Source organism: Rhipicephalus sanguineus, chromosome 8 (assembly GCF_013339695.2).
Source record: "Rhipicephalus sanguineus isolate Rsan-2018 chromosome 8, BIME_Rsan_1.4, whole genome shotgun sequence".
Taxonomy (NCBI): domain Eukaryota; kingdom Metazoa; phylum Arthropoda; class Arachnida; order Ixodida; family Ixodidae; genus Rhipicephalus; species Rhipicephalus sanguineus.
Genome location: NC_051183.1, coordinates 167319882 through 167339759, shown reverse-complemented (window position 1 = coordinate 167339759; position 19878 = coordinate 167319882). Strand labels below are relative to the sequence as shown.

The 19878-nt window shown below is 46.5% G+C and overlaps 1 protein-coding gene across 1 annotated transcript in view; it reads left to right on the top strand.

Annotated features, from left to right (window-relative positions):
- Positions 1-19878, top strand: part of LOC119403672 (kelch-like protein 10) — a 76401-nt gene that overhangs the window by 20975 nt on the left and 35548 nt on the right. Inside the window, exons 4-5 of the mRNA XM_037670583.1 lie at positions 14609-14763; positions 19194-19372. Coding sequence (XP_037526511.1) covers positions 14609-14763; positions 19194-19372 — 334 coding nt within the window. The remainder of the gene's footprint in view (positions 1-14608; positions 14764-19193; positions 19373-19878) is intronic.

Genomic DNA, 19878 nt, shown 5'->3' with positions numbered 1-19878 from the left:
ATATATATATATATATATATATATGTGTGTGTGTGTGTGTGTGTGTGTGTGTGTGTGTGTGTATCGCTTCGCCAGTAAACGTTGTTGAAACTGAGCGCTGTGCGTGTTTTCTATGTCAGTCCTTGTCGTGCTGTTCTTGCATTCAAAATAGCAAAAGGGGCTTGTTTGAACCTTCATAAAAAAAACGGTCAGTTAGCTGCATATTCAGTTTTCAGCCAGGTCAGCCTTGTGGCTTGTCCTCGTGAGACAGCTATTCAGCTGCTTCAACAAAGCTTTCAGCCGATGTGACATAAAGCATTGCTCAAATGTGTTGTTCTTTACTAGGATGTTTTGCAACAACCCTAAGGTCTGTCCAAACGCATGCGGATACGAGATCAATTATGAAATAAAAAGTCAAACACAGAATCAGTCCTCGTTCAATGGAACATCTAGGCACAAGGCTCACAGTCTGTTTCTTGCATACAATTCTTTCTGATCCAGGTTCCATGATAACACACGGCCTTGGAAAAAGCCTGCTGGTGTCATGCTGGTCCTAAAGAACGTGTATTGCATCCCAGTGTAAAGCCCTATTATATAGCAGTTTTATAACATTTCCACCATATTATAAACAAGCGCGTTGTTTTGAGCCACTCTTAAAGGTTGCAGATAAACATTAACCTCCTCAAATAATAATGTATATTCAGTCACATGTGACAATTGACACTGAATAACAGAAAATGTGGGGAAAAAAGCTTATTAGCGGGTTACGTCTTTATTTATTGTTATTCAGGGCAACTTTATACATTTATGACATGCCACATACACCATAAACTTAAAAGAATAGACTGTTCGGCGAGTTGGTAATTCATGATGAATGAAAATAGCCCGAATAAACGTAAGACAAGACGAAGAAGCCTACAGCACAAGGGCATACTAATAACTGAACTTTTGTTAGAAAGACGAACATATATAGGAAGCCCAAACCACATGTTCAACACGAACAGAACCAAAACCCTCAGATGTGCGCATCCAGGTACCTTATCTCTGCCTTATTTAATGCAAGGGAACGCTTTGCACACAGTCATCTCCAGCTTTCAAAATGAAAAAAGATTCAACGAGCTCACGTGCCGTCTGGTCTCTATGACGTGCGAGCACTTTGTCTTCAGACAAGCGAGGAGTTCACCTACACTCACGGCAGTGCAGGGCCAAATTGACGAAGGCTGACCATTCAAATATCGACAGTGACCTTGCAGGAACGCATTCATACAGCGGCCTCTCTGCTCTATATAGAATTTACCGCACGTGAAGGCACCTGATACACAACTCCCTTGCCGCAAACCGAAGGGCTGTCCCTGTGTTTCAAGTTCGCTTGTCGGCTCTAGCGCGCTCTTTTCTCACAAAATGCGCTGCAGAGAGACACGGCGGCGCTGCAGTCGTTTCTTTACAGCGTCAGTCCAGCCCTTGCTGTGCTTTGTTTCTTTGCAGCACTATAGTCAGCTATAGTGGTTTCGTAATCGGAGAAAAGGTTCTTGGAATGTTCTTGGGCGTCTGACAAAGGCAGAGTAGGTCAGTGAGTGAACAAAGGAAGTGAGAAGGAACAGCAAGGTCAAAAATTGGTCTTGTTTCCGTCCGTCTTGGCGGAGCCGGCACTCCGCGAGTTGTAGTGAGTGAGGCGGTGAGCGTTAACTCAAGTTCGCTCGCTGCCTGGTGGTGATCAGGACGATGTTTAGGCGAGGCAGCGTAGCGGAACCGCCGTAGCCTGCCGCGTTATTCTGCTAGACGTGAAGGCGGTGACTAGTGGTTTTGGGCGCTGCTTCAGTGCTTATACTACAGAATTTTGCGAAAAATGCTGTCGCCCGTTTCTCCTGAGGATTTTTTATATAACGCTGTCATCCATCTCTTCTCCAAAGGTGACGGCACGTGATCCGCAGCATGGAGGCGTCTAGCTTACGCGTGCGCGTGCGCTGAATGTAGTTTAATATTCGTACGGACGCGCACGTTGCATTTTTTGTAGAAAGCACGCCTGCGAAAGGCAGGTTACCCTATCACGGTTTAATTCAGTTTTTTTTTCTCATTTTTATTCGCATGCATTGTCACGCGGCTAAACATTAAAACTGACTGTAAACACATGCACGAAGAAGGACCGTTTGAGGCAGATACGCCATAAGCCATTTATCAGAGGTGTAGTTCATGACCCCATTACCCTGGAAACTGTGTGTCTTGTTGGCTTTTGTATTTAGAGCTTCTGTCTTCTATATAATGTGAAGGAAAGAAAAAAAGTGAGAGCTTGTATACCAATTTACTTACGTCGGCGGAGATGAGCAGAAATCCACGGCGGTGTTTTTTTTTTCTTTTAGCACAGTATAATTTTATGTGTACAAGTCGTCTAGCTTAAAAAGGCAAAAGGCGTAGATAATTATTTTTTCTTCGATATAGTCTAGGAGGAAAAAATGGAGCGTGAGCGCACATTATTGCACAATTCTAGAGAACGGGAAAGTAATCCTAATGAAGTAAGATGTGATCAGCATTACCAGCTGAAAAGACATTATGAAATTGTCAAAATTTAAATAAGTCATCGCGTGGGCTAGTGAACTAGCTGGCATGGATGGACATAGGTGTTCGCTCCGGCATGCATTCGCAATGCAGTAACGTCTCCGCGTGTTGGTATTCTTATGTAGCCTTCATGAAATGGAAAATTCAGCGCTCAGAAATATTAGCTGCACGGCTATGCATGGGAGATGTTGCCAAGCGCTCAAATTCTTAAGCCTATTCAGTGGTTCATAAACTGATGATTTTTCCCTTAAATTTATGAGTTTGGCTGCGAAGTTGAATATGGCTAGGCGAAACCAAAAGTAGTCCTTCCTGTGTATATATGTACGCAAGAGCTGCTAACGTATATATGCCACAGAAAGTGGGCAAGCTAGTCACAACTGGTCCACTGAATATGAAAAAGGGAACACACGGGCGTCAAACGCCAATTAAAATTTCTGGACAGACGTAACTAATAATGAAGAAAGGCTTTAACGAGTCGACGGGATTAACCCCGTAATAAACATCGGGGCCGCACGTTCAAGGTTCGCTGGTTAACAATCTGTGCTGAGTGCTTGGGTGGCGATCTTTACCACACCTATACGTATTCGTATTATATCTGATTATACCTAAAGTATACGTCAGGTGTAACATGAGGAATTGCACATGCGATCTCGGGGCACACCACACTGGCCGACTCGTCACGTCCTTGATTAAGGTCTACACATATGCACATTAAGTATATGAATGGAACATTAGATCCAGATACGACGTTGCCTCAGCGTCTTAAGTGGAACAAGTGGCAAAGCACGCCATTCGGTAACTGGAACGAATCGTTGCTTTAGGTTAAATATGACTTGTTCCACTTAACTAAGCAAAAACTAAAAGAAAAAACAGCTAATGTTCCGCATAAAGCGCGTGAATCAATCCAGTTCCACATAAGACCCATGTCTGTTACGGTTAACTCACCTCGAACACTGTGTTAAGTGGAACCTATCTGGAACGAGATTAAGAGTGATAGGCACCGTACAGTCAAGTTTTGCAGTGCGACTGCAGCGCCAAAACGCAAAGCCTAGCGGATAAGAACAGGAATAATGAGACGGGGTCGGTAAAAATGGAACGCGATGCGCGCGTCTTCATCCCCGCATTAGTGGGCTGATTGTGGCCAAGCTACGAGGGGGCCGCGTGTCTGTTTTCGGCGTGCCCCTAACGGCTAATGTCAGCGAACGTGAGAGAGGGCAGTGCGAGCAACGCAGCGCCCTCTCGTCAATGGACGGTGCCCATAATCGGGTGGGGACATCCATAGAGATTCCTAAAATTAACTAGAGGGGACTCTGACGCTGCGATCGTTCAGCCACCATGGGAATGATGGGTAGTACACAGATTTGCCTAGTCTTCGTACTTGCGGACTTCGAACGCACTTGTGGCTTTGTTTATTGCTGTGTTCTGGTTTTCTTTCGGATAAAAGAATGGATCGTTGTGAACTTCGTGACCAGATTTGAATTGGTAAGCCTAAAAAGGTTAAAGTGGTGAAGTGGAACTGCTGACCTTTGCTCAACTTCGCTTTGCGACAAAGCGGATGCAGGCGACGCGGAGCCAAAGGGAGCCGAAAGAACGAAGTTTAGACCAATCCGCGTACTACCCATCATTCCCATGCTGGCTGAAGCGCCATGCGTTGCAGCTCCCATAGACACTAGCGCCAGAGTTCCCTCTAGTAAGTATTGTAAGAAACTCTATGGAGACATGTGTCCCACCAGGCTCGCAAAAAACAACAACAAAAAAAAACACGCCGTTGCTACGACCGTACCCTTCGGCGCGTTTCCAATAAAAGTGTTATTTCGTCAACGCTTTAACACACTCCGACGTGGTGGCTTTAGACTAAGCCTCCCTCATAGCATCCATCCATATCGAAAAATAGCTCTCCGACGCTCGCCTGGCTGTCGCACCCACTGATCAGTGATCGCACCGCGTTCCCCTCTCCCCCTGTGAAAATTGACTGCCAGGCTAGAGGGAAGACAGGACGCGCGTAGCGTTTCTCTTCGCGTCTCACGACGCTTTGGAGGAGTGCATATCGAGTATCAGTGTCTTAGGGGCGAAGCTCCTTATAGCGGCACCCGTTCGTCCCGTAGTAGTGTGTAACCAGTCTTAAAGGGCCCTTAAACCACCAACAGACGCTCCCGAGCTCCTCTCCGTGCCTTTCCTATATCGACAACAGCCGTCATGACGTCACCTGTATGATTAGGTGACGTCGCGAGCACGAGACGCTGTCAGTAGAGCGTGTTTTCTGCTAGCAGATGCGCGCGCTTCTTGCGTTTCCACGTCGGACGCTGAGGAAGGGCACTCCGAGAGGTGGATAAACGAGCCGACGAACGCGGCCTGGCGAAGGAAAGAGCGAAACGAGAAGACGCGTGCAACTCCGCCAGCGTTCGCTGTAGGCTCGTGCGCAACTGCAACGCCACAGCTTAATATCGACTTCTGGGTGGTTTAGGGGCCCTTTAAAAAAAATCACAGCATATCCACGGGGTGAATGATGATGAGTGGGGCGAAGCTACGGAGGGAATCATCTGTAAACCGTGAAACTCTTCCGTGAAATGCGCCCAGTACATAATATTAAGAGTGTGAAACATCGTGTATATATTAAACATCAAACTTTTATTGTACTGTTGGTTTACGTGGTCCCTTCATTATCACTTGTGATCGGTGAAATGCAAGGAAGAAGTCCACTCCCGAGCGAAAGAGCGCCAAGAGCGACCGCATTCCCCGCTCGCCCTGTGCGAATTAAAGGCAAGGCTAGAGGGAAGACAGGACGCGCGTTCCACGACGCCAGGTCGGTAGCATGCCCAACGAAAGCCAACGGAACGCGATCGTGCAAGTGCTCCGGCTTCGCATCGCCTCATGGTTCCATTTAGCGTCCCAAAACCAAACGTATTGCTCAAGGTGTGCCTTGCGTTTTTCGTAGAAATAACTTCTTTATCATGTACACTAAGACGAAAAGTTGAAAGCTCACTAGAGTGTATCGCCCGCAAAGTATGTCTTTTAGTGTGATTTAACTCTCGTACGGCAGGGTCCTCGCGCCGTTGCCGGTCCACCTCGCCCGTTGACGATCGGGCGAGGTGGCTACATGCAACTACTACCCTACTACTACTACACTTTAAGAAAAACATCTGGCGTTCTTTCGTTCTGCTTTTACAAAACATCTGGCGTCTTTCGTTGGTTTATTTCATCAATCAACGGCGTTTTGAACAAAATTTTTATTGTTTAATCACGCACAGGAGAAATCTCACCAGGCACTACCTTGGAGGTAAACAATGGCTGCTAATGGCAATGAGAGACAGAAGAAGTCGGCTTTTAGCTAACACTTACACTTCTACTTCTACTAACGTTTCCTACTGGAACATGCCAATGGCTGCTAATGGGGAATGAGAGACAGAAGAATTCGGCTTTTAGTTAACGCGCACGCTGCGAATTTTTTATTGTTCAACAACGCACAGGAGAAATCTCCCACCGGCACCACCTTGGAGGTCAAAGCGTAAGACTTGTTACTCACTACTACGACCACTACGAGGGACGAACGGGTGCCGCCTTAAGGAGCTTCGCCCCTAAAAATCACAGCATATCCACGGAGTGAATGATGATGAGTGGGCGAAGCTGCGGAGGTTCATCGGTAAACCGTGAATCTTCCGTGAATTCTGCCCAGTACATCATCACCGACGTGAGATCGGGCGTGTGTATACTAAAGGTTCGATGAGAGTTATGACGACTTGCAGCTCACTTCAATTTTACATGTACGCTGTGAATTTTCATTGTTCAATCACGCACAGGAGAAATCGCACACACGCACTACCTTGGAGGTCAAAATTCAGTGCCTATATATACGGGGTGGTCAGTGAATGGTTGTGCAGCGCGAGAGGTCGGTTTTTTCAATCAAGACGCTGCCGCGACGCTGCCTGCGTCGGCGCCGCTGCGCCGCGAGGCAAGATAGGGGGGGGGGGGAGCATCGTTGGCGGAGCATCGTCCATGCTCCGCCAACGATCCGACACGTACGGCGACGATCCAGGAGAATGAGAGAGGCGCTCGCTCCCCGCGCAGCAGTCAATCGGAGAGCAGCGGCACTTCCAGCGCCATCTAGTGTCGATTCACACAAGCGCCATATTGCACACAATTCTATTGGACCAACGCCATCTAGGAAATGAGACGAGAAATGGTGACGACGACACAGATTGTGTACAGCGCCATCTAGAATATCGTCCCTGAACTGCAGTTTTTACGTACTTCTAGAGACAGCGCCATCTATTGCATCATAAGGGAGATCTGTTTACGCCGGACAACGGAGACGTGACAAGGTTAGACTAAGAGGAGCTACGCCCCTAAAACGGAGGGGGCCTGCACACATGAAGGCTCCCTAAAGACAATGCGCTGCGACAGTACGTGATATGTATCGCCCTCTTCTCTCCTACGCTTCCCCCTCTTTCTCCTCTTCTTTCTCCTCTCCATATTTCCGCGGGATTTACCATATGCGATGTCCACGTATATGTTATAACTTGAGCTACCGCAAGGCAGGGGCGTAGCCAAGGGGGGCGGGGGGGTTGTTGAAACCCCCGAAATTGCCAAATTTGCTTGCGTATATATATATACACGCACACATACAAACGCACGCACGAACATATATAAAGTATGTTTGAGCCCCCCCCCCCCCTCCCCCCCAAAAAAATTCTGGCTACGCTCCTGCCGCAAGCGTTAAATCATGATCGTGGGCATCAGTCGTCGGTACGGAGATGTGCCACTAGAAGTCAACGTGAGTGCGTCCACATCAGGCGGTGCTACATCTGCCAAACAACAATATACATTGTACAAGCACTGATATACCAATGCACTAGAGCAATCAACTACTTGTGTGACGACAGGTTTCACTTTCGTGTTACACCGATTCCTATGACAGAGGGATCAACCATATTTTTGAGTGTTTTCGTCAGGTGTATAGTTCCAGCCTGTCTGGGTTTGTGGTGCAATAGTAGAATTTTCCAGTGCGCCCCATATGGTGTGTATATACGCGTGAGTTAATTTTAATTGCTATACTCCATCTGACAAGCTGGTTTCAGCCGTGTGGAAGCTATGAGGTGCACGGCGGCAATATCCCGGCGCACTGCAAAATAGTAGGCTTATTGGGCGTGTATTTTTGTTGGTCTAATAACTACAATAAGTGCTTTTGTGCGTGCTCCTATAATTTGAAACCAACTAGAAGTCATTCGCTGTGATTATTTGGTGATCTCCGCTTTAGTATCGTAATTTGTTTTTTACTTTTTGACAGCGTCATCTAATAAATAGTTCCTTGCACATTCACAGATTATGTTGAAAGTATGCCAGAAATCTATTCACTGATTCAGCACTGATTTAATAGCATTCTTGAAAAAGCAATGAGATCTTTATTACATGCGGGCCAACAAACGCAGGTAAAAAACGCGATGCGGAGGCTCTAAAAAGTACTGCGCCGTCCTTGGAAAACATGGCTTCCTCCAGCGTAGTAGCGTCTAGTTCATGCCGTTCTTCGAAAGTTCAATTTTATCCGAAAGAGGTGAAGACGCCAGAGTTAAACGGCGGAGAAGGAGCCAGCGTGAAGTTTCTCGTTAAGGGGACTGCACAACTAACAAAGGTGAGCGAGCGGACGCTGTACGAGTGGGCGTTTGAGAAAGAAAACGCGGGCAGAGTGTTGGCACCGAACAAGTGTTGTGGTGGGAAAGGACGCCAGCGCAAAAAGAAGCTGGACAACTTTGACCCGGGAGTGCTGCGAAGGACTGTGCACAGTATCTTTCGCAGAAACGAGATCCCCACTGTCACCAAGCTTACGCGCCACTTCGAAGAGGACAGCGAGCTCTCGACGGCAACTATGCACAGGATGTTAAAGAGGCTTGGCTTCCGATATAAGAATCGGTCTCAGAATACACTCCTCATAGAAGCGACACACATTGTGTAGTCTCGCCGCCGCTACTTGCGTCAGATTGCGGAGTTGCCGCGCCAAGGCAGGCCGATCTTTTACACCGACCAAACATGGGTCAACGCTGGCCACACGAGTAGACAAGTGTGGGTTGATGAAACCATAAATACCGTCCATAGAGCGCGTCGATCCGGGCTGTATACAGGCCTTCAAGACCCTAGTGGAAGAAGCGGCTGGCTTATTGTGACTCATTGCGGCAACGAAAATGGCTTTGTGGAAGGCGCAGGTGAAGTGTTTCGCGCAAAGAAAAGCGCAGGCGATTATCACCGTGAGATGAATGGTGACCACTACGAAAAATGATTCACTAAGAAATTGCTGCCACTTCTGCCACCTCGAAGTGTCATACTCATGGATAATGCACCTTATCACTCATTGAAGCAGGATAAGGTGCCGCGAATGAGCAGTCTCAAAACTGAAATGCAGGACTGACTTTTCTCAAAGGGTGTGCCATATGGTCAGGACATGGTAAAGGCTGAACTCATGAAGCTTATTAACAACACTAAAACGGGGGGAGACCGATACCGAGTAGACTGTATTGCTTCAGCATCAGGCCACTGCGTTGTGCGCTTGCCTCCCTGCCATTGCAAAATGAATCCGATAGAGCTTGCATGGAGTGACGTGAAGGGTTTTGTCGCAAGGGAAAACAAGACATTCAGCATGCAAGATTTAGAGCCGTTGGTATGGAAGGGGATCGAGCAATTCAGCGCTGAGAAATGGAAGGACTACGTTCAGCACGTTCTCGACGAAGAAAATTACATGAAGAAACTCGATAACATTACTGATGACGTTGTTGACAGTCTACAGCCAGTGGCGGTGAACCTCGGAGATGACACAACCAGTAGTGATTGCACAATGTTCGCTGACGAAGACGACCTTGAGTGTGAGCTGTGATAGACCTTACTGGTGCATTTTGCGCGTGTGGTTCTCGGGCGGGCATAACGTTCAAAAGCATGCCTGTCTTCTCAGGCGTTAGGCTCTCAAGTAGTGTGCAGTAGATGTTATGGGTGCATTTTACGCGTGTAATTTTGAAGTGTGCATACCGCTCAAAGGTGTGCCTCCTGTGCGGTGTTCGAATCTGAAGAGCGCTGTATATTTATTCCATAGCTGCAGGTATAGTATTAAAAAACATAATCAATCAATCAATCAAACGTTTATTTAACGTGCCCAGGAACAACCATAAAGTCTTTGTACTGACGCACGAAAAAAAAAGGGCCTACATTCATAATAAAATATCAGGGATAAAAAAAGTTATAAAATTGCACATATACAACTATGCGCAGGCAGAAAAAAAAATGTCAACAGTGAACGAGGCTATGTAAGTACAGTGCAAAGCTCGGAGCGGAACGACTGGGAGCTGTGAAAAATATAGAGCTCTAAAAAGTAAGCATTGTAAAGACGTTGTGTCCTGCCAATGGTCGAATGTTCACAGAAGCAGGCGGTTACATGAAAAGGTCTATTCTCTCTGGTCAGCTTACGTGGAATTCGGAAATTAAGACAGTTGAACAGTACAGGGCAGGATATAATACCATGCACAAGCTTGTAAAAAATAACAGATCAGCGCGATTTCGTCGGCAGCAAAGTGATGGCAATGATAATAATCCAGCAGCGTTAGAACAAGATCCAGAGTCATTTCTAGCAAAACGATGGTTGTAAATGCTTAGGATTTTTTCTGGACTCGCTAAATGGCGTTGCTGCTGGAATTAGAAACGCCATTCCAGATCACAGATGCATAGTCAAGTTGAGGAAGACATAGCGCGATGTACAATTTTCGGAAGGGCATAGGAGAACGGAATTCTGTAGACATTCTGCAAACACAGCCTAGGGTGCGAAGACCCCGCAAAGCAACACGTTTAGCGTGAGCAGAAAAGTGTAAGGTGCTATCAAAAAGAACACCTAGATCATTGATCTCACATACCTTACACAACGATACAGAATTGACAGAATATAAAAGAATTACAGCATATCCACGGGTGAATGATGAAGAGCTTGGGCGAAGCTCCTGAAGCAATCATGGTGTCGCGATCCGCTTCTCGCTGAGCCCTTTTCGCAGCGGCGTCCTTGGCACGCACCGTTCCGGGATCCGCCTGGCTGCCGCCAAGCGAGCGCGGTGCCAGGCGGATCTCGAGGCGGTGCGCGCCCGCGAAGCCGCCGCCAAGCGCGTGCGGCGCTAGGAGGCAGCCTCTCGAGCTCGCACCTCGGGATCCTGCCGAGGAGCACGAGACGCAGCGGCCTTCCGCACCCGGCGCTCCTCGTCGTCCATGGTCCGCCAAGCAGCACGATCCGGCGAGCGCACTTGTACGGCGACGATCCGGGGAATGAGAAATCCCCGCGCAGCAGCCAGTCGGAGAGCAGCTGCACAGCCAACGCCATCTAGCGTACCTTCACCCAACCGCCATATTGTACGCATGTCTACGGGACAGCGCCCTCTCGGAAACGAGATGAGAAATGGAGATGACACAGAATGCGTACAACGCCATCTAGTATATCGTCACCCAATTGCAGTTTGCATGGATCTCTATGGGACAGCGCCCTCTTTTGTACGATAAGGGAACGCTACTGGGTACGCCGGATGGATCGACGATCGGCAACCGACCAGGTCTCGCTATAAGGAGCTTCGCCCCTAAAATGGCACACTAGATGTTTTACCTTGGCTTTGAAATAGTTAGGGAGAGGTTATTGCTCCTACACCATTCAGAAAAAGAACACAAATCAGATTGCAGCAAGCGACAATCGATAACTGAACGAATTTCCTTAAATATCTTTAAGTCATCGGCATACAAAAGGAAAGAAGAATTCCGAATGAGAGAAGAAACATCATTAACATAAATTAAAAGGAGGAGTGGGCCCAGTACCGACCCTTGAGGAACCCCACTAGTAGCTCTGTACAAAGAGGACGTTTGGCCATTAACGGCAACATAACATGATCTATCAAGAAGATAGCTATGGAGGAGATTTACAATCGAAGAATCAACATCAAAGTGTGCAAGTTTATCCACAAGCAGCGAATGGCTGACAACGTCAAAAGCTTTGCTAAGGTCACAGTAAATAGCGTGAACCTGACCTCTCTGCGAAATAGGCGTGGAGACTTGCATCATGAAACTGGCAAGATTAGTGACAGTTGAGCGGCCAGCGAGAAACCCATGCTGATTCATAATCAATAAATTTTTTACATCAAAAGACAATATTTTGTGAAGAGCAAGCTCAAAGATTTCAGATGCGGCACAAAAAGGGAAATAGGGCGGTAGTTCGAGACGTCACTTTTACAGCCAGACTTAAATACTGGGAAAACACGAGCAGTTTTCCACATGCTAAGAAAAGTTGAAGCATGCAGATACTTAATAAATATGGTAGTCAATACTGGTATAAGTATACTACCATAGGCTTTTAGTATGACAGAGGGGATGCCATCTGGGCCAGCTGAAAAGGATGGTTTCAAGCGCTTAATGCATTCTGAAATGTAATCTTCATCTAGCGACACAACATCAGCTGTGCCAGCTGCCTTAACCTGTCGACCATTACTAGCTACAGAGGCTGGAGACATAAACAGATGAGAAATGCATGGCAAAACAGTCAGCAACGGCTTGAACTTCTACTCCATTTGGGTCCAGTATCCTGAAGGACTTGCCACTTTTGCTCGACCGTTTGCGCACATACTTCCAAAACTCAGCTGGCCTGTCAGACGCGCTTTTTTCTAAAAATGAAATATATAGACTGTGATCCCGTTTATAAAGGCGTTTACAAAGAGTACGAAAACGACAGAATTCTTCCTTCAAATGAGTGGATGGAGAACATTTATACTTCCTGTGTGCACGATCTTTATGTTTCAGTGCACTTATAAGTTCTGATGAGAACCACGAGGGATATTTACAATGATTAGGTGTATACTGGGGAATGAACTTGCTCATGCTGGTCAAGATAAGTTCCGTAAACTGATCGACTTAATCATCAACATTGGGTTTGTCAGTTACCAGTGACCAATCTGCGGTGGACAAGTCATAGTACAAGCCAACGTAGTCACCTCGCTTGAAGGCAAATCTGGGCGTTTTCTCGATTTTTCTGGGAAAGCTTGGTTTTTCTGGTGAAATACAGAGTGTTAGTTTGAGTGGTGGGTGAAATTTGTCAGGACGAACAAGAGAGATGTGAGAAAGTGATACTTCGATAGGTTGATTATTAGAAATACACAGATCTAAGACGTTACCACGGGAATTGGCAATACTATTGTGCTGCTGTAGGGAATTAAAAGCGAGAAAATCTAACAATACGCTCTAACATAATAATAATAATAATAATAATAATAATAATAATAATAATAATAATAATAATAATAATAATAATAATAATAATAATAATAATAATAATAATAATAATAATATTATTATTATTATTATTATTATTATTATTATTATTATAACTACCGTTATTATTAATATTATTATTATTATTATTAATTGTGGTTGCTAGGTAGCAGTATCTTGCTGTGCTCATATTACCAATCGTGCGGCCAGGTAGTGAAATTTTCTTGCACCTGCATTTCTACTTTTGGGAAGAGTTTCATTGTCTCATGTACTTTGTGTTTGGTGTGTCTGTACATAGGGCATTGATGTTTGTTTCGAAAAGAACAGCAAATGTATGATGGTGATGATGAAATAACTTTAATATGATCCAGATAACAAGCAGCGAAGAAGTGCTAATCTGCAGTGGAAACTTCTTCTAAGGATTCTGTGACATGTGTGTGTGTCTTTCCGAAGCGCACAAATGCAAACGTGTGCTACGAAATGTGCCGTGTTTGTGCGAATGTTTGTGAACTGTCGTATTCTCTTGTGTCTCTTTCTATTGGTTTGTGTAGAGACATGACGATGCGTGAAAAACAAACCTGCTGGTACAATAAAGTAGAGCACCAAGTCGGGCTATTTGGTTTAAATTCCTAATGACGACTGAAACTGCGCTAAAAACACAGAAACAAAGACGAGGAAAACAGGACTCGTGCAGACTCACAACTGAACGTTTAATGTTTGAAGGATGACATATATACACAGTGAACATTTGATGAAATAGGATCATTGGACACAGATATGTCTACGTCACAAAGTGGCACCTAAATATTTCAGCTCACAATCAGCAAGAGGTACTGAAGGCTCACTTATACACCGCGTGTATTGTCTCGTCTTTGTCTTTATCCTCGTCTTTGTCTTTGTGTTTTTAGCGCAGTTTTAGTCGTCATTATGGTACAATAAAGACGCCTGCCGACAATTCGGCTCTGTCCGTTTCATGCTTACCTTGTGTAGATCGTGGAGAAAATTGGTGGTGACATCACGTTATTTGTATAACTGTAAATGATAATTATTCACAATAATGCTTGCGATAGACATCCCCACAGTGGTTTAGGTGTCTGAGCAGTCAAGCGTCACATAATTTGGGTAAGGTCAAAGTTTTAGACTTCTGCTTCTAGGACACTTGGTATGTACAGACATTGAGAAGTTATGTCACCACGCCTGCTTTTTTGGATTGCGCATTCTGGCATACGTCATCATGAAGAAATCCCGAGGTGTTAACTAGAAACAGCATTACTTTAAAACGACAAAATGCTCCGTAGAAACAGGCGACCTTCAGATGTTTTTATCGGATTCCGCGAGGAGCAATCGCAGTAGCGGACACCTTGTAAATACACAAACGAACAAACCCACTTGTTGAACACTGCGGTAAGGTGCATTTGGCATGAGGCAGCAAAAAGAGGTTAACGTTTAAAAGAAAGCTTTAAAAATTTTCTGTTGACCCGACTGGATTCGAACTTGGATCCACTGAGATATGAATGATCTCGTGGTGCGGGCACTCAACCGATTATGCCACAGCTAAAAATGTGCGCGGATTAATACAACGCGGAGGAACTTGCCTTCGTGATTGGTTTAAATCGGCGTAGCCTTCGTAGTGCTGCAACCAGCTTGTGAGATGGAGTATAGTTAGGTTCATCAGATTTGTTCTTGTTGTTGTCGGTCTAGAGATTCAGTTACGCCATGTGAGCGGCCACTGCCGGGGAAGGCGCGACTTGTAGCTGCTTCCCAATCCTGGTTCATAGTGGTCATCTGACAGAAGTGCATCTCGTTTTCGCAGGGCCACATCTATGCCATGGGCGGCTACGATGGTCGCCAGCGGTTTAAAACAGTGGAGCGCTACGACGTGAACGCGAATCACTGGACCCAGCTTGCCGATATGAACGACATTCGCAGTGACGCTGGCGCCGCGGTGGCTCACGGGCGCGTCTACATGTGAGTGGTAGAGTTTTGCATTTCAAGATTCGCGTCACGACTTTTTCCCGTCTGGTCCTGTTCGCTGCGTACTACGTCTCACGGATTTCACGGCATCTTAAATAAAATGCAGGTGACAACGAAACCTGCACGTTCCTGCGACAAGACGTTGTAGATATTGAGAGCATCTGCTAAGTTCTTGATCAGTGCTTAATTGGAGGAGGGGGAATAAGCGTTTGTTTTGAAACAGTATGAGCCCCGCTTCTACTCTATGCTTCCTCATTAGATGAATCCTATGGGCCCTGCTGCCTCCTTGGCCCTGGCAACCAGGCGTCGAAAAAAAATGATTACATCGCAGCGAAGAGATTTGCAGGAAGAGGAGCTAGTGGGTCTTCAACGCTTGGCCCGAGAGCGCCGCTTCTGCTTGGAGCCTATGCCCTACCCTGGCGGTTGGCTTTGGCGCTGCCAGAGAATCAACGTCATCACAACAGAGCCCTGTAATGGAACCAGCGACATAACATGCGCAATATTAAGGAATATTACGGAGCAGGTGTGCCTACACTAAGAAACGAGGACTTTGACATTCGTGATGTCACACTGACATTTTTCTGCAGCTGGATGCCTAACCACAGCCGCCATATAATTCTCTTATTTTAAAAACATGGTCAGTTCTAGATGAACGGTAATGAGGTTCCTTAAAGTATTTTTCTTTATTAATTCCTGTTTTATCATTGTATATCTGAAAAAAGAACTTCAGTCGCAGCTTTTGCCGACGTGAGGAAAGCAATTCCCACCCAAGTTCATTTTTCATCTGAGTGCAGCTCTCCCCTCTCTTGTACCGTCCCAAGACGAACCTGGCCGCCCGGTTTTGAATTTTTTCAATTTTATCAATCAATGTGGCTTGCGAAGGATCCCACACGGCACAAGCGTATTCCAGTATAGGTCGTATACATGTTAAATAGGCTGTCTTTTTTAAGTTCAGTTCCGAAGTTTTTAAATTACGTTGGATAAAGTTTAGCGCCTTTCCAGCTTTACAAACCACATCATCTACATGCGCATTCCACGAGCAGTCAGATGACAAGACTACCCCTAGGTATTTATAAACTATCTGCTTTTTTTAGACGTTCATTGTTTAAAGTATACTCTGTCAAAAGGTTTCCGCTTCCTTGCATATACAGCCGTGTACTGTAGACCCAAGTGGTCCCACTAAACGTGTCCCTTAAGTATTGCGTCCTTTTCGAGCATTAGGAGCCACTACCCAATTTTAATTTCTTAACTGCAATATCAATTCGTATACATAGTCAGAGATGTGGGTAGTCATCCTTTTTTTCATCTAACTCCACTTCCTCTTACCCTAATTATAGGGCAGTCTTAATCGAATAATATTCTGTAATTTATGTGCCAAAGCTAAGAAATCATTGATGACACGCCGTGGTGGAGGACTGCGGAGTGTTTTGACTGACAGGGTTAACACGCGGAAATGCGAGTGGTAAGGTTGTTTTCGCATTCCGTCCAGATACAGTCGCCGTGGATGAGAGTCCTTTTCTTGTCTTAGAAACGCAATACCCAGCCGTAAAACAAGCTACCCCGGCGGGTCGAATATTCACATGAACTCTCAAAGACAGGGCTGAATTGACACATTGGCTTTCGAGTTACTGTATATGCTTCTTTTAGGTAGCACAGCTGCGCGTCTGTCTTCCAAACGCTGCTAGCAACGATGCTTTGCGAAGAAGCTGACGTCCCGGCCATTTTTCTGTTTAACTTTTCGACGCCACCGCTGCAGGGAACTGGATATACACTAGTCATCGACAGTCAAGTTTATCCTCGCTCTTCGACACGCCAGACATGTCGATCGTCGACACGGTAGGCATGTCGCCTGCAAAAATGGAGTGTGGCTTTGCCGCATAGTTGTAGTTTCTTGCCAGACCTTCGCGCATCTTTGTCACCTAAAGGTAGCATACACAGTAACTATATATTTCCAAAAGAGTAAGCATCCCCTAGCGTACACTTGGCAAACCTATGTAAGTTGGCTTTCCTGCAAGAATGTTTTCCACACGAAACCTCTGGTTCCCAGACTGCGCTTCTAGCCACGGCCGCTAAAAAAAAAATTACACCATCTCCCGCTAAAGGGGACCATGAGGCGATGCGAAGCCGGAGCACTTGCACGATCGCGTTCCGTTGGCGTTCGCTGGGTATGCAACCGACCTTGCGTCGTGGAACGCGAAGAGGGACGCTACGCGCGTCGTATCTTCCATCTAGCCTGGCCGTTAATTCTCACAGGGCGAGCGGGGAACGCGGTCGACAGGCGGGCGAGAGGGGGGCAGCGTAGGAGAGGAGAGAGAAGGGGAGGGGACGCGCATGCGCTCGAGCTCATTGCGGCGTTGCGCAGGAGAGAATTTCGGCAGGTCTAGCCCGCGTTTCAGAGGAAGAGTGGAAAGGGGGAGGGAAGGGGTATGATAAGGGGGATGGGAGAGGGAAAGTGGAGAGGGGAAGGGAGAGGGTGAGTGGAGAGGGTATGCGCATGCGCAGTAAGAGTGGTCACGCCGCACACCACCACCACCACCACCGGATTGAGCTCCGCCTTAAGATACTTCGCATCTAAAAGAGGTGCGGCCTGCCGAATGGGTGCGTTTTCAATGGGGGAACGCGTACATGCAGAGTTTTGAGACGCTACCGCGGGGGCGCTACACATCGGTAAACAGCGGCCGCTAGTAAGCGAACGCTCAGGGCGTTGGCTTGGGCGAGCGCAAGCAAACGCTGTTGCTGGAAATGAGCAGCCGTATGCTTGCTTACGAGGTAGAAAAGGTGCGGGTTTTTTGTTGCGTTGGCTCTATCAGTGAGTGCTTCATGTGAATGGACATTTCACCATAACTGCGATGCCCAAGACCTGTCGCCGTGGTGGAGATTGGCAACTGCGAAGAAGTCGCACATTCACTTCGTTCACTTCAAGCAGTACGACTTCAATGTAGAGCGCAAGGTGCTGCGATCGACAGCCGTGCCGACCATATTTTCATCTTTTCCAGCTTACAAGCTAGCCGCGTCGTCATTGAAAGGTAGACCACTTGTTCGTGTTTTGCCTTTTCCTTCCATATCGAACAGCAAACAATATTAACTAGATGAGTGCCAAAGCTCAAGAAAAGAAGTTATCAATCCTTTGCGTGCAGAAGTTACTGAAACAGAAAGCGTGGTGAGTGGAATGACGTCGAAAGCGGAAGGATTCTCTGGACTGGACGGCCGCCTACACAGCCCTACCGTGGAAGACCTCGTTAAAACGCGAGAGTTAAAACCCAATGAACCTCCGGTTCGGTGTGCAGCGCTGTGTGTCATTACGCCATTTCTTGTTCTCGTTTTTCATCTGCGCTGTTTCATCAGGACGTGAGTACGCGCCAACTCGCCCAACTTGCCATTTTGGTACAATATGTAGGCAAGACTTTTGCACTCACTGTGTTTCAGTAATGTAGTTCAATGGTAACAACTCATGTTTGAATTGGGTGTCATTTAAAAGGGCACCTATTAGTACAATGCGAAGCAGATATACACCAGATTTAGCAAGTATATACGTGGGAGATATTCCATGTCACGCTAGTTTATTTTGAAGAGCAGAAAGTAATCACGCATCTTTTAAAAAAGCCCCCGCAATGAGGAAGTCGTCCAAGCAGATAACAAAAGCTAGAGCATTCAAACGACTGAGGACATCAACGAAGAGCAGTGGACCACTTTTGTTCCCAGTAGAAGAAAAAAAAGAACGATTGTTCAATAAAGTTTTACATTCATCCATCTATCTTTTGGCAGCGGCGCTGTATAGCACGCTTATAGGCGTATCTTCATGGGAGCATGCCCTTCTTGCGTGTAGTAGCAATAACCGCGAAGGAAACCATACTGATACGTCATCTGGCGTGTCTTGGACATAAATAGCCGAAATGCAATCACAGGTCAATGTGAGGCGACTGTAATGATCACTAAAATGAATGCACGCAGCCGGCTGGCCGCCTGTGAGAGCGGGTTTTCTTTACCGTTCTACAGCGCTGCGGCGGCGGGAGCAAGAACTAGCGCTGTCACCGGCGCAAAAGAGCGTTCGGCAGGCCGCACCTCTTTTTTTATTTAGCGGCCGTGTTCTAGCTCTAAGCGCGTTTACCCATCGGCATTCCAGTGAAGGTGCGTCAGCTCCCCATAGGCTTTTCGAAACGTATTGGAAGAATGTCACACCTCATTGTAAGTTCCCCCATGTACAGAGAGAACGGGAGAAATGCAATAAAGTAAAAACACAGAGTAGTGGCGAATGGAAAAAAAAATAGTTTGTCTGCTATTCTGTGGTCGAGACTGTTCGCGTTGAAAACAAACCTCCTCACGCATGCGCAGTGCCTATCATTTTGCAATCTGTCAATGCATACACTTGGTACTCTGTGTCCGCGTTGCATTCTTAACTGCCATGGGGATACTTTCTCCCGCAGTGCGGGTGGCTTCACGGGCTGGACGGTGCTGGAATCTGTCGAGTTTTACGATCCGTCGACCAACGTCTGGACCCGGGTGCAGTCCATGCCCTGGCGACGTAGTGGCCACAAGTTGGTAGCTCACAAGGGCATCATCTACGTCATCGGCGGATACAACGGCACCTCGCGCGTTTCAACCCGTACGCCTCTGTTACCTCTGTTAACGATTAGGCATTAGACGCCTGCGTCTATGAGAACAGCGTAACCAATGTTTAAATAATCGATTGCGGCAATGAGTATACGTGCCTATATTTCGCGTTGCCTGATCGCTGTACGACTCGTATTAGCACACACAGTTGAAACTCTGTTTAACGAAGTGATGGTCTTGCTCGAATTATTAACACGAAAGTGTTTTATGCCGGAGTTCACCAAGACTTTCATTACGTACTTGCGTCACGGAAATACGACATCAAAATGCACACGATCAGATGGCAACGAAACAAATTAGAAGAAAAACACGCAGGTATACATAGGACGAGCGCGAACTGTCACAGTTGTCGCTTCAACTAACCCCTACTTTGGCTCTTCAAGGTAGCAGATCACTCCTTTCGCAAACGCTGCCGCTGCAGCGAGCAAAGTGACCCTCGCGTGGTCTATAGCTTCAACGCAAACTTTGCTGAAAGCACAAGACGTACAAAACTCCCCC